The 15206-nt window shown below is 36.4% G+C and overlaps 1 protein-coding gene and 2 pseudogenes across 3 annotated transcripts; 2 read left to right on the forward strand and 1 right to left on the reverse strand.

The window, feature by feature from the left end:
• Positions 1 to 316: 316 nt before the first annotated feature.
• On the forward strand, positions 317 to 4537 carry LOC113081692 (thyroglobulin-like; annotated as a pseudogene).
• Positions 4538 to 6161: 1624 nt separating this feature from the next.
• On the forward strand, positions 6162 to 10769 carry LOC113081698 (WNT1-inducible-signaling pathway protein 1-like). 3 transcript variants are annotated; one of them, XM_026253733.1, is made up of 5 exons: positions 6162 to 6326; positions 7487 to 7763; positions 8106 to 8378; positions 8468 to 8661; positions 9635 to 10769. In XM_026253733.1, exons 1-5 carry the CDS (start codon positions 6279 to 6281, stop codon positions 9932 to 9934), a joined length of 1092 nt encoding a protein of 363 aa, XP_026109518.1. In that variant the 5' UTR covers positions 6162 to 6278; the 3' UTR covers positions 9935 to 10769. The 3 variants fall into 3 exon arrangements, with proteins under 3 accessions (XP_026109518.1, XP_026109519.1, XP_026109520.1); XM_026253734.1 differs by having other exon boundaries at positions 8106 to 8363; XM_026253735.1 differs by lacking the exon at positions 6162 to 6326 and having other exon boundaries at positions 7496 to 7740.
• A 181-nt stretch (positions 10770 to 10950) lies between these two features.
• On the reverse strand, positions 10951 to 14662 carry LOC113081695 (protein NDRG1-like; annotated as a pseudogene).
• Between the last annotated feature and the right edge of the window lie 544 nt (positions 14663 to 15206).

Below are 15206 nucleotides of genomic sequence, written 5' to 3' on the forward strand. Positions count from 1 at the left end.
TTCTGGTAAACAGGTGTAATAAATAGCAGTGGTATGCAAAGAAAACCACTCATGGTTTTGTGATTTTATGTTTTGAAATGTTTTGGAACCATAATAGATTAATATAAAATGTGTTCGTCTCCTTGACATTTGAGTCTGACAGCTCTAAATTCTCTCTCAATTCTCAAACGGAGTAACAAATGTCTTGAAAGTAAAAAAAACGAATAAAAAAACACAATAAATGAGGTCTAGATGAAAATACTTCATCATGGTTCGGAAAAGGATCCCTTTTAAGTGGTCATATGCATTGTTTAACAATTCTGTTGTCTGCTTCTAGGGTGGATCGGTGTTTTCTCCAGCTGTTGTAACAAGTTATCTAAAGCCCAGGCTCAAACTGCATCTCTGGCTAGAGAACTTGGCTGCTCGGCCTCTGATATTTCACAGCTGCTGACCTGCCTGAGGAGTAAACCAGCTCAGAGCATCAATGCTGCCCAGACCAAGGTACAAGGGGTTACATTTGAGAAGAAAATGCACATAACTGTCAAAAACGATCATTATTTTTGTTGCGCAACATCTTTGGGGTGTTTTTTCTGTGTAGTTGTTAGCAGTGAGTGGTCCCCTGCAGGCCTGGTCACCAGTGGTTGATGGAACTGTAGTTCGGGAAAAGCCTTCTGTAGCCCTTCTGTCCGGAAACTTCCACAAAGCTGAATTACTTCTAGGGACATCATTTGAAGACGGCCTCATCAGCAGAGCCAAGAACATCAAGGTCAGGACAAAAAATATATCAGACTGAGAAATGAGCGAGAGCAAAGCACCTAAAAGATAGTGTAAGAATTAAAGCTGGGTGTGGTTAGAGAACAACTACTTCCATTCTCTTATTGGTGCTTTTGTGTTTCTTTTATATGAGAAGAATTTCGAGCAGCTTCAGGGAAGGGCTGACAGCAAGACAGCGTTTTACGCAGCCCTGTCGAACTCTCTGGGAGGAGATGATGCTAATGCTTTCGTGAAGGAGGCCGCGACCTGGTTCTACTCTATGCAACACTCCCCCACACCCTCGGGATACAATGTGTTCTCTCGTGCACTGGAAAATGCTACGAGGTAAGAGGTGGAAGGTCATACAGAACAAAAGGACATTTTTTTTTTTGTTTTCATTACAAGAATGTTGGATGGAAAGCATATACCTCCCAGATACCAAAGTTGCACTACCAAGCAAAATCGGTCTAAGATTGATTCATTTGTTTATTTATTGAAAGAAATTAACATTTTTAGCAATGATGCATTCATTTGAAGTTACAATTAAAACATTCTTGCAAGATATTTAAAAAAAAAAGAAGAGAAAAGGCTATTCTTTAGAACTTTTCTATTCATCAAAGAATTGTGGAAAACAAAAACATTTGCACAAAACGTATTATCGAGGAATAATATTATATATTAATATTAGAATAAATGTATTATCAATCCCTAGATCAGCATATTAGAATACATCACTGAAGACTTGAGTAATGGCTGCTTAACATTAAGCTTTGCCATTATAGGAATAAATTACATTTAAAAAAATATATTAAAATAAAGAAGAGTTACTTTGTAATAAAATTTCACAAGATAACTGTTTTACTGTATTATCTATCAAATAAATCGAATTTTGGTGAGTGAAAGACTTCTTTTAAAGAAGAAGTGCTGTGCTCCCAAAGAGGCCAGAATGAATTTCTTTGAGAAGTAAAATCTTTCTGGGTTTATGCAATTTAAATGCAATGTTAAAAAGACAGTTTTAATCTGATTTAACAGCTTAGTTGCAATTCTTTAGTTCGATGCCAGAATGAACAATAGATTTCCTCTCTCAATGTATTCACAGCTGCCGTTTCTGTAAGTCAATAATTTTGTTTGTTCAGACCCTTGAGAAAAAGGTTAAGTGGTCTTGAATACCGAGGAATCCAGAGCTGAAATCATTTTGAGCCTTAGGGTAGGGCCCTGTGCTTGAATTCTTGTCTTGCGTTCACTGAGGGTGTGGAGGCAGCTTTGTTTGTGACAAAGAGGAAGGAAATGGTATATATAGGTCTCTGACTGAAATGTACTCAAGTGTGAGTTTAAAACAGTCCTAAGTAAAAACTGTCACTCATCAGTAATCTGAGAACAATTTCATGACATTTTGACAGTGAAGTTTATATATTGGATGGGAATAACTAATGTTGTAAGAAGAAAACTAAAAAATCTGTACAAAAATGCACTGATGTTTTAATGGTAATTTGATGGATTTTAAGTAATATATTTATCTACTTCATAGGTAATGACTGAAGTGACCTAGCTCTGAATGATACTTGATGCATGACGGATGCAACCTTCTTGAGCTCAGTTTCTGTCAAACATTAGTGTTCTGAATTTTATTCAAAGCGTGTCTGGAAAATATGAGTTCAGCGGGCTAGCATGTACACTTGAGAGTCAAGAGTTCATTTAACAAAAAGCTCAGCCTTCTCCCTCTAATTTATTGCCGTTTGTGATTACCAGATCATATCTGCAAATACTACATTCTTCAGTTTTGGAAACACAACCTAAATATTTTAAATGCATAAAGGAAATGCTGAGTAGAATTACATTTCTGCTACAATAAGGTTAAATATATATATAAATATATATATATATATTTCTGTGATTTAAACTAGTTTTAAAGATACGAAATTCAGTCTTTAGTGTTTAGCTCATCTTTGAAGGGCAGTTTCATTTTCTTTTTGATATTATGGTGTAATTATTAATACCTGCTTCTTTCTCTGAATTGTCAGGAGCTCTGAATGAAGTTGAGAAAGAGGACAAGCTGGCTGTCCACATAATCACTAGTGTCAGACAAAATACAATCCGAATGAGTAATGACCTGCTGCACATACAGCAGCATAGCATCATAAACAAGAAAGAGACCTAAAACTAGAATAGTACACACAGAACCCGATAAAACCAAGTTTAGATCCAGGATCATTTCCTGATCCTCTTTTTGCCATTGTTTCATTTCTTTTTTGTTTCAACACTGTGGCAACCACAGAAAGCGACAATCGGGGCAGAATTAAACCATGTTAAATGAACCATAATGTGATAAAACTCCTGTGTTGTTATTAAAACCTTAAAATGCAGCTTGCACCTTGCCATGCATGATGCAGCCATATTATGCACATTTATTTCTGCAGAGATCTCTTCATCATCTGTCCAGCTGTGGACATGGCTGAATTCTGGGCAGCCAACACACGGTCCAGTGTTCACATGTACCACCTGCCTGAGGCCTACAACAGGTGCCTCTCATTCCAAAAGCTTATTATCATACTTGAATTCACAGAACTCATGGTAACACACATAATAAAATCTATCACATTTAATGAGAATCTCTGTACGCTAAATACATTTTTCACAGTGCTGATTTGTCAGTGCCGATGGATGTGCAGTACCTCTTTGGAGTTCCTCTTGCCTCAGAAATGCATGATCTCTTCATCTCCAAAGAGAGAACGCTTGCCTTGCAGATCATGAACTACATGGCAAACTTCATAAAGTCTGGGTATTTATCAACCTTTTCAGTTGTATTTCTTTTTTACGTTATGTAATGTTTTTATTTTCCTTATGTTTAAGTGAAATTTAGGGCAGGATTTGATTCTGTACATCAGTTGTTGATTGGATGAAGGCAGATCTGAGCGTCAGTCTGGTCAATTGTAAGAAAAAAGCCAGTTTGAAGGGAGAGTTCACTCAAAATGAAACTTCTGTCATCATTTACTCACATTGCAACACAAATTAAGATATTTATTAAATTAGCATTTTCAAGGATTTCGGATGACATAAGTTTGAGCAAATGATGACAGAATTTTCTTTTTTGGTAAACTATCCCTTTAAAACAACCAAATGATTGAAGAAATCTAGCATTTGTCATCAGAACACTGAGTTATAACATTTTAATTGAAAATTCGACTTTATTGATTATTGCACAGCCATGTCCATCTCTCCTCTGCTCTCCACAGCAACCCCAACCTGCCTCTTGCAGCATCTAGGACATCCTTCAGTAAGTTCTTACCCCCATGGCCTCAGTTCATGCCTCACCAGGGTGGACGGGGCTATAAGGAGCTGTCCTTTACACTCAGTAACCGCAAGAACCTCCAGAGTCCTCAATGTTCCTTCTGGTCTCAATATGTGCCGTCTTTGAGCACCTCTACCGGTTAGTACCGCATTTAGAAATTGGAAGATAACAGTGGGTTGGTTGTACTTTTAGACCTGACTTTGACTTTTGACTTCACAGCTAAATTCTCCTGTGAGACTTCAGTGGGAGATTCTGGAGGTATTCAAAATCCAACCCAAGTGCCAAAGTCAATCCCAGACCCAAGCTTCTCTCTGACACCAAGCAAACCTAAATCTGAGAAAGATGCTTACAATTAGTCTCAGAATGTTCAGATTTTCTTGTAATTGCTTGTTCCAGAAGCAATCTTTGCACTATATAATTGTGGAGTTTCTATTGATATTTCTATTCTATTTCTATTATTAATCATTTTGATTAGGAATCATGGTAGAACCTAAACAATAAATTGCATTGAAAACACTTTTGGGTTGTTGTTCTTCACTTTTGACATTTAGAAACAAAATGCTTCAAATATTGTTAGAGTATTTAAATATCTTCATTAATAATTAATCAGGTGATTACACATTAAAACAAAGACATCATAATGTCACATGGAATAGGAACTGACCAAAGCTGCCAGGAGGACATAGGAGTAATCCTTTCAGCAAGTTTCCAGATGCTGCAACAGCCTTGTGTCACCAACTGAGGGCTATTCTGCGATGCTAATTATCACTTTATTCCTAGAGATTATAAGAAGCCTTTCCTCTTTGTCTAGTCTATTCTGTTCCAGCTGTCTGGACAATTGAACTTTCAGCAAAAGTCAATGTCAGAGCATTTTTCTCATAATGTGTTCTTTTGTGAGACTCTTTTTAAATAATTTCTACATGAACTATGAAACAAAGCTGCACGTTAAGGGTTGAAATATGAAAGGTTTTCCAGTGATTTTTTTTTTTTTTTTAAGTCTGTGATACAGGAATTTAGAATATACTGTTCTTCTGTTTAGTTCATCAGTCGCAGGCTGCCCAGGCGTCCGTATCAATTTGTAAAGAGTGGAAACCTAAAGCGCAACATAGCATATGATTCAAGGTTTTTGGCAGAATATGAACGCATCACACAAAACAGTTTCAAAATTCAATTCTATGCTTACCATTTAAATTAAATTAAAAATATATTGTTAATAAAGTTTATTTTTCAAATCTAGTTTAGAAAAGATTAATGTGAGTATATTTCAATTGGTCAGTTTTCTGTAGTAGATTCAAGTACTGTAAAAATGTTAAATTATGGCAAAAAAGAAAGCTGCACAGCAGCTGTGGTTGCCAGAAATTCATGGTTTTAAAGTGTACAGTAGATTTTATCAGTAAAATTTAGGTAGGATTTAAAAGTATTATTAAATCACAACAATGTCTGCTCACTTAAACATACATTTTCACCTCCATGACAGCTCTACAGGAAGAAATTATTTAAGGACACACAGTTCTCTGTCCAACTGCTCTTATCTAGAATTCCTGCTGATCTCTGGAATGATTTGTGTCCAAATGTCAAGCAGTTAAATCAATATAATACATGTACGATGGATTTAAATAATGAATGCCTCTTCTCTTGTATTCTGCTTATAAAAAATTATATATTGACTACATTTACACTCTAAAAAATGCTGGGTTATTTCAATCTAACTATGGGTCAAATTTGGTCTAACCCAACTTTTGGGTTAAAAAATGTAATGTAAAAATTTAACCCAATGGTTGGGTTAGTCCATATTTGACCCAAAATTTGGTTGAAACAACCCAGCATTTATGATTAAAAATCTTTCATCAGATTCTTTGATTCTTTGACCGAAGGTCACTCTAAAGAAATCCTCTTACGAGTGAGTAAAGTCCCGGAATTAATGGCTTGCGTTAATTTTATGTCATGCAGTAATTATGCCACTGCCGAGACGTAACTGAGACGTGAGAAATCCTCTGTTGGTGATTTGATAAGATCGACAAACGGTAGGAAAATGTCGCTTTCTAAATCATTCAGACGTTTGATTTTGCTTCCTCCCCCTTGAGGACTGAACATCCAGCAAACTCCCTCTAAATCTGACAGACTGACTTACTGAAGTCCAGTAACGCTGACCGACACATCACGAGCGCGGTGTGGACGCCACGAGGGAACGCTTGTGGATTCTACCTGTAGCAAACAACATTTCTTGTTTCAATGCATTTCTTTCAGGTATATAGTAATGTGGAGACCCCTGTCGTGGATTCTTTTGATAGCCAGTTTGCACCAGGTGAGTCTTATCATATCGTTAATTGAATACAGTATTTGAATTTGAAAAAAAAAAAAAAAAAAAATCAGGCAACTGAAGGCAGACTGTTTCAAGGAAAAGTAAAGGAAAGCAAGAATATTTGTTGTAAGCTGCCCTTTCAAGCAGTTAAAGTAATGATGAGTTGGAGACTGTATCTCTATGTGGAGACTGAAAAACTGTATCATGTCATAACCTACGTGTAAATTCTTTACAGCCTACAAATGCATCAAAAGAAAACCTAAATAATACTGTGTTCCAATTCTGACAATCAATGGCATGGTGACAATAAAGCAAAACAATTATCTATTGGTGCATCATGTGCCAGAAGTCATGAATTTGAGCGATTTTATACTAATTAATGCTCGGAAATCAAGTCTAGGAAGTGTTTGGTGACAAATTTGGTGACATTCATCACACTAACAAAAGTGCTATTGTATGCTGAATATCGATTATCAAATTATTAATATTAATAAATTATGCCTCACTATATATATATATATATATATATATATATATATATATATATATATATATATATATATATATATATATATATATATATATATATATATATATATATATATATTTCTGTCAAATCAAATAATTTCTCCGCCATTGAAATAAAGAATCAAGCGTCACTTATCAGAATTAAACAATTCACAGACGGAAAACTCCGGACTGGATCACACATTCGAGTGGAGCGGATCCGCTGAGAGCCCTTCTCCGCTTCTGCAATACGTTGTTACATTTGATCCACCGTTGAAAGAAACCCGGTCTGATGGAAAGAGTAAACGAAAGATACTTTGAGGACCAAAACTTAGGCGATGCCATACAACTCAGGCAGTATTGATTTTATTCAAATCAAAACGTTATGTCACAAAAATCTTGCATATCGTTCTGTTTGTATATCTATTAAAATCAGCAATCAGTTTTGGAAAGCACATTTGGTGTAATTACACTGTAAAAGGGATCATGTGCTTGTTCAGATTAGAAACTAATCCAATGCATCCTCTGCAATGAAGGTCTTAGAAGTCTATTCAAAGGGTCCCATTTCAATGTAATTTCAAAGCACACTCTCTGTTGCCCCAAAGTGGCTAAAGTTGGCATATCTTCTTCATGTTCCTCTCCTGTCTCCCACACAGGCCAGTTCCCACAACTCCACAGACTCTCCTCTTGCGACTACAGATTTGGACCCTCGTAACCGAAATCGATACTGCCAGTGGCCTTGTAAGTGCCCTAAGAATGCCCCTGTTTGCCCACATGGGGTCAGCCTGTTGACCGATGGATGTGACTGCTGCAAGGCCTGTGCCAAGCAGGTGGAGGAGACCTGTAATGAGAGAGATACCTGTGACTATCATAAAGGACTTTACTGTGACTACAGTGCGGACAAGCCGAGGTACGAAAAGGGAGTGTGTGCATGTAAGTGACCTTATGTGTTCCTTTACAGTGGGATAGTTAAAATACTATAAATAAACTTTTATTTTGTGTAAATGTGACTTTCAGTTGAATTCCTCATAAATTGTAAAATAAAATAAAATAACTTGAATATAATTCATATGAATGCATATGCACATAAGCCACTAGAGAAAATGTAAATTTAGCATTTTATGTATATACTATTAGACCAATCATGTTCAGTACCAACAAATTACATACAATATATAATTCTTTTCATATTCTGTGTCAAATTGGTACTCGGGCACAAAACTGTCACAGAATCTTTTAGTTGTCAGTATGAATATCCAGACTTCTTTGTTTCAGATGTTATGGGAACAGGCTTTGAGTATAACGGTGTTATTTACCGTAATGGCCAAAGCTTCCAACCCAATTGTAAGTACCGCTGTCTGTGTGTGAATGGGGCGATTGGATGTGTGTCACTTTGCACGAAGTCCCTGCCTCCCCGGGTCTGGTGTCAGTCCCCCAAGCGAGTGAAGATCCCAGGCCAGTGTTGTGAGAAATGGATCTGCGAAGAGCCCCGTAAACCACGTAAGACCAACCCCAGACACGCTCGTGAGGATGGTGAGCCATGCGGTGGTAAATATCTATAGCATCTTCTGGTGACCGTGCATTGTTTTAGTTCTTTATCACTGATGAATTACTCCTCTTCTTTATGTCTTTTTCAGTGTCCCTCATCACTAATGATATTTGGCCTAAAAATTGCATTACCCAGACTACCCCGTGGAGTCCCTGCTCAAAGACCTGTGGGCGGGGCATATCACAGCGCATCTCTAATGACAACCCTGGCTGTGTGATGGAGAAAGTGTCTCGACTGTGTAACCTCCGACCCTGTGAGGTGGACATCACCAAGCACTTTAGAGTAAGAATTGATTCTGTCTCTGGTTTATTTCTGTTCTATTTCATTTGCACACCCATCATGTTTCCCATTTATTTTAATTATATATTAAGTAAGAATAATAAATATCATAGATATTTTGAATCTATCTAATAGATAGATAGACTGATAGACTGATAGATAGATAGATAGATAGATAGATAGATAGATAGATAGATAGATAGATTGATTGATTGATTGATTGACAGACAGACAGACAGACAGACAGACACGCGCACACACACACACACACACACACACACACAGAGACAGACAGAGATAGGAAGACAGCAGATGGATGGATTGTTTGATGAATTGACTGTCATAATATTTTCATAGATAGATAGACAGACAGACACACACACACACACACACAGAGAGAGACAGACACGCACACACACGCATACACACACAGAGAGAGAGACAGACAGAGATAGGAAGACAGCAGATGGATGGATTGTTTGATGAATTGACTGTCATAATATTTTCATAGATAGATAGACAGACAGACACACACACACACACACACACAGAGAGACAGACAGATGGATAGACACACACACACACACACACACACACACACACAGACAGATACAGACAGACAGACAGACACACACACACAGACAGAGATAGGAAGACAGACAGACAGACACAGAGAGAGATAGGAAGACAGCAGATGGATGGATTGTTTGATGAATTGATTGATTGATTGATTGATTGATTGTCATATCATTATCATTGATAGATAGATAGATAGACAGACAGACAGACACGCACGCACACGCACGCACACACACACACACACACACACACACACACACACACACACACACACACACACACACAGAAATAGGAAGACAGCAAATGAATTGATTGTTAGATGAATTGATTGATTGACTGTCAAATTATTGTCACTGATGGATGGATAGATGTATTGATTGCCATATCTGTCACTCAGCCAGGTAAAAAATGCCTGAACATCTACCGTGAACCAGAGTTTCAGAACTTCACCATCTCAGGCTGCGTCAGTAAGAAGGCGTATTGGCCCAAATACTGTGGAGTCTGTAGCGATGAGCGCTGCTGCATCCCATACAAGTCTAAGACCATCGAGGTGGAGTTTGAGTGTCCAGATGGTTCAGTTTTTTCTTGGAAATACATGTGGATCAATGCCTGCTTCTGCAACCTCTCCTGCAGGAATCCAAATGATATATTTGCAGATCTGGAGCAATACTATGAGCTCAATGAGATTGTTAACTAACTAATTCACCACAATCTCTTTTTATGGCATCCTTATAGGCTCACTTTTTTAGTCTGTACATCACATTTGACAGTGACAGGGATGATGCATAGCATAGAAAGGAATCATTCACTGTTGATGTTGAGAAATCATTTCAAATGATTTAAGAATGAACGGCAGCACAATAACTCATATTGAGATGGCTTGTGGGGGGAACAATGTTAGTTCAGACTCAAGGACTTTATGGTACAACAGGATTTCTGATGGATGGATTGGGACAAATATTAAAAGTAAGGAAATGTTACATTTAAGATGTTGACTTCAAAAAATATATATAAAAAAATAATTGCCTGGCTTCGACGATAAAATAAATTCTCCTTAAAGGAATACACATCATCATTTTTTTTTAATATACAGTACATTAGGTAAAATGCTGTTAAAATACATTTTTGTATCTTTGTTAAGTAACATATTCTGAAACACTGATAAAAGAAGTGACAGTGATTCCATTTTTATTTTGCCAAGTTGCTACTGTTTATATTTAATTCTGGAAAATGCAAGAAATGTTTCTTTCTTATTAAAAGGCATTTGCTTATCCTTATGCTTTGACTTTAGACATCATATGTTTGTTCTTCATATTTTCCTTGCTCATTAATATAATGTAAGATGGGACCGAAAGATGCACAACCACTGATTTAGATTCTATATCAAATGTTCTGTAGACTACATTGTTGACTTAACTAAAAATACTGTCAGTATTTTACAGTACTGTTAGATATTACAAGTACAGAAATATGCAATAAAAAAAAAAATTTGAGCCAAACATTCATTCTCATCAGAAAACTCTCCAACACAATCATACACACTCCCCATTTTAAGATACATACGTTCTCACAGACAAGTGTAAGCATCATAGAACCTTATTCATTTAACATAATCATTATAAAATATTACATATTGTATATTGTAAGTAATGAAACAGATATTGAAACCACAGTTTCATTTATTTAAACTAGTGCCAAGTCTTTTACTTATGTTCAGTATTTGTTTGATGTGGGGGCCATCTCTAATGTATCCCATGTGTCAAATTTCCCTTGTGATAAATACCAATGATGAACATTATCTAATCAGAGGAGCATCAGCTTTCAGGTTCAAATTCTGTCACTTCAAGTCCAACCGTCAGCTGAGTTCCATTCTGATTTTCACAGTGGTATTATTTTGACGAGGTGTTCAGCAGGACAGCTCGAAGGAATGCGTGAGGGCTGAGGAACTGTGCTCTGCTCCAGAGCTGCTCTCCATGGAAACGTCAGGGTGGTTCGCTTTCAGTGCTATCAGGCTAATGTTAGCCTTTTCTAAGACCTCCTATTGCGCCTTTAATACTGCTCAAGAGGAAAGAAAAATCCCCTCCAATCTTTAAGCAATGGCTTAATTTAAGGACCTACTACATTATATGACCATAGAAGAAATATGGCACTCTATAAGAGGCTGTACCAAAGTTTTATATTACTTAATACTTGGCAACCTGTTTTAGATCAGATAAAGAAGATGGACCCCTCAGTTATCTCAGAGGAGTGATAAAAAATAATGATAATTATATATATATATATATATATATATATATATATATATATATATATATATATATATATATATATATATATATATATATATATATATATCTCTCTCTCTGAAAGCTTAAATGCACAACCGTGCAATGGGGAAATTGTTGCGGGTAGGGATGTTATCTAAGTAAGGAAAAAGATGTCTACCTGTATTATATGCCTCATGTTTGACAAAATAAAAACACTTTGGAACAAAGATAACAACGAAATGCTGGGATATCAAATTAGCTGCAATTAGTAAATTAAATGTGTTTGAGTGAATGCAAAGGATGGTAAGGTCACTGACCTTGAGAAATGATGCTGTTGTTGGGTTCATTCTGGAGTTGCTGGCAACCTGTGAAATGTTTATATAATCATTATATTACTGCTTTGCACACTGCTTTGGTTTCAATTTATTTACAGTTTATAGTTAATTATGGGGAAATTGTTGAAACCAATCAGCGTCAAGTAACATTACATTTCTATGGGAGTCATATAAGATAACATATTTTAAGATATTAACATATTTAAGATAATAAAGAAATAGCAGTTCTCACCACAGCATCCACAGTTGGAGAATTATCAACCACTATCAACAAAGCTGGACACCTGTCATGAAGACAAATCACTGATTGAAGCACAATTTTAAGGTCTAGGCCAGTGGTTCCTAAACCTGTCCTGGAGAACCCCCATGTGTCCCTTATCAGACACTCCCAATTTAGTTTGTGCAGTCTCTAACGGATGAGTTGAATCGGGTGTGTTAGATAAGGGAGACTTACAAAAGGTGCAGGGCAGGGGGTCCTACTAGACAGGTTTGGAAAGCACTGGTCTAGGCACTTGTCAAAATCTTGTATGCTTACTGTCATCGGGTCGGACTTACTGACGTTTTCATGCATTTACATTTCCTCCTTGTACTGGTCTCTCAATCTCAAGATTCTAAATCATATCAAAAGCTCATTATTAATCAGTCAAATTATTTACAGATTTCCTCAGTTCTCACCTTTCCAAACAGGTGTGAAATGGCTGTATCAGGGAGAACATGCTTGTAATCTTCGGAGAGTGTAACACTTTAGTGAGGATTTGTGCAATGGCAGGGCTTTGAACTTATATATAAACTCATTCAAATTAGTTAAATAATGCAGTCATTTCAAATCTTTTGTGACTGCAAATCTATCATAAAATAAAATTAAAAATAAAATCAGTTTTATATCTTTTGTGCTGCCCAGTGCATTAAACTCTCTGCCTGCATACTCAAATCAATCAGAACAAGACCTTCCACCATGTCTGGATGTTTTAAATTTAAGAGACACATGTGAAAATCAATAATTAATGGCAAAATAAATTACCAAATGGAAACAATCCTGTGATGTAACACCTTGTGATAGTAATCAGCAGAATAACATTGCAAAATGCTTTGTAGCCAAAGTTGCAGAATTGCAATCCAAGCTATTTAAAGCAATTCAAAATGCAACTGAGAGGGAAATTATATGAAACTCACTGCAAAACAAGCAAGGATGCTGGCTTTAGCGCCAACCACCATTCCAATCACACTCTTCAGACTGTGACGGAAAAAGAGCAAGCATTTGGATCCAGACTACTTGAATGTTACAAAATAAGAGTTGAACTTAACAGTTTTAAGCATTTAAGATTTACCCAAAATACTTGAGAACCATAGGGAGGGTTTCTGAGAGCTGATCCATGGAAGGGTAGGTATACCTACAATAATAACAGACAGTTCTTTAACAAACTCACATATGAGGAACAATATGCAGGTCAAACACTATGGCGTTCCAATCAAACAGCATGACAGGTTCATTAGGTTTGGCTGATGGTCTTCCAGGCATTGGCGAGGTCATAATCTGTCTGGATGCTGTTCTGGGAGGTTGGATTATGGGCAGTGGATGTCCGTTAATTGCTCTAGCAGATGGCAGTTCATAAACATGTTCTGCTCCCCTCAGACCCTACAAGTGACATGCTGACCTACATTCTGCCAGTCTGTTGCTAGAGGGTGCTGATTAAAGCTGTTTGCATTATATTTCCTAAAGCTGATCCACTCTGATTGAACAGTTTGTAATGGATTTCCTGTTTTAGAGGAATGGGGAAATTAACCTAAAGATGTTTTTTGTCTTTGTTGACAGAATGCGTAAGAGTTGATCATTCACTTTAAATTTTGAGACATAAATCTGAAGGTTTTAGCTAATCGTATGCCTTCGGATGGTCTGATAGACCTGGAACCATAATATGACTGCAATGACACCTTCACTTACTCTGTGGAAAGCATGCTGGCACCCTCCTGCTGTCCTGGGGGGTGTCAACATGGCACACAGCAAAGTGTTGCATGATCTCATGCACGACTTTGTGTTTAAAGAGCGACTCAAAACATCTCTTATCTGCAGAACAGAGGACACAATTGTGTTACTTAGATATCCATACACAAATTATTCAGTCCTTTAAGACAGAATACAAATGAGATGTTAGATATAAAGGACTAGTTTTAAGCGCAATGGAACTTGCACTGGCGTCTGCATTGTTACCGAACAGCTTGTGAAAAAGTCTCATATACATTGAAAAAATAAATAAGAAGGTATAAGGAAGATTCTTACATTCAGTCTGATGTCATGGAAGGTCAAGATGGTAGGCCGGTTGCAGTGCACCTTACCAAACTCAGTGTACAAGACCAAAGTTATGGTTAGGTTTGTTACATCTTGGGAATTTTGCCATCTTATGATCTCATTTACTCTCAATGGCTGCAATAAAATGTCAAAACACATTGTTCAAAATAGTTTTGAATGATTATCATTTAGGTAAACAATTTTTTTATTGTCACATTTCTCTCAGATCATCCAAAAAGTTACACACCAAAAAATCCACCTTGTAGCAATCAGATTATTTCTGATAAAAACACCAAAGCACCTTGACTGGACAAACAGTAGTAATGTTTCTAGACCGTAAACAACACAAAACCCATCAACAGACCACAAAACTCATCAAAACTCCCTTAAAAGAAATACTTAAAGCTCAAATAAAACTCGACAAACACAAACTGATCCTTTGTATCCACTTTACTAACACAATACATACAACATGTTAAAATCATATCAGAACTCACGGTGATGTCAAGCTCAAAGATGCTGCACTCCAGTACCATGATTACCTTGAAGGTTGATGTACAGGCAGATGTAAAAAAAAATGTGTGTATTTTATATTTTTGTTCTGTTATTTATCATCTCTATATTTTTCTATATTATTTCTATACTTTATTCAAAAATGTTTAGCCTACGGCTTTTATCATACTACTTTTATTAGGCAATGACCTGCACACATTTTAAACCAGAGAGAGTACTTAACTTATGAAGAATGATGTAAAAATAAATCCATTGACCTCATTTTAATTATTGAATTGATATTTAATTGATGATGAATGATAAAACTCATTGTACATTATTATTTTGCAAATCATCTGTCCTATTTATTTGAATATTTTGGAAATATGATGTCATTCATATTTTCATATGTCATATGCGAAAATGTTTGCAGATTAAATTGTTAAAGTAAGCCAAATTTTACGTTAATAGTTAAATTAGATCAATTCTATTACATGACCCACTGATTTTTCGTCATTGCAAGCTAGATGACGCAACATTAGTATATTTTATATATTAATAAACTAGCTCGGCAGGAGATTAGAAACT

This window comes from Carassius auratus, unplaced genomic scaffold (assembly GCF_003368295.1).
Source record: "Carassius auratus strain Wakin unplaced genomic scaffold, ASM336829v1 scaf_tig00035021, whole genome shotgun sequence".
Classification (NCBI taxonomy): Eukaryota; Metazoa; Chordata; class Actinopteri; order Cypriniformes; family Cyprinidae; genus Carassius; species Carassius auratus.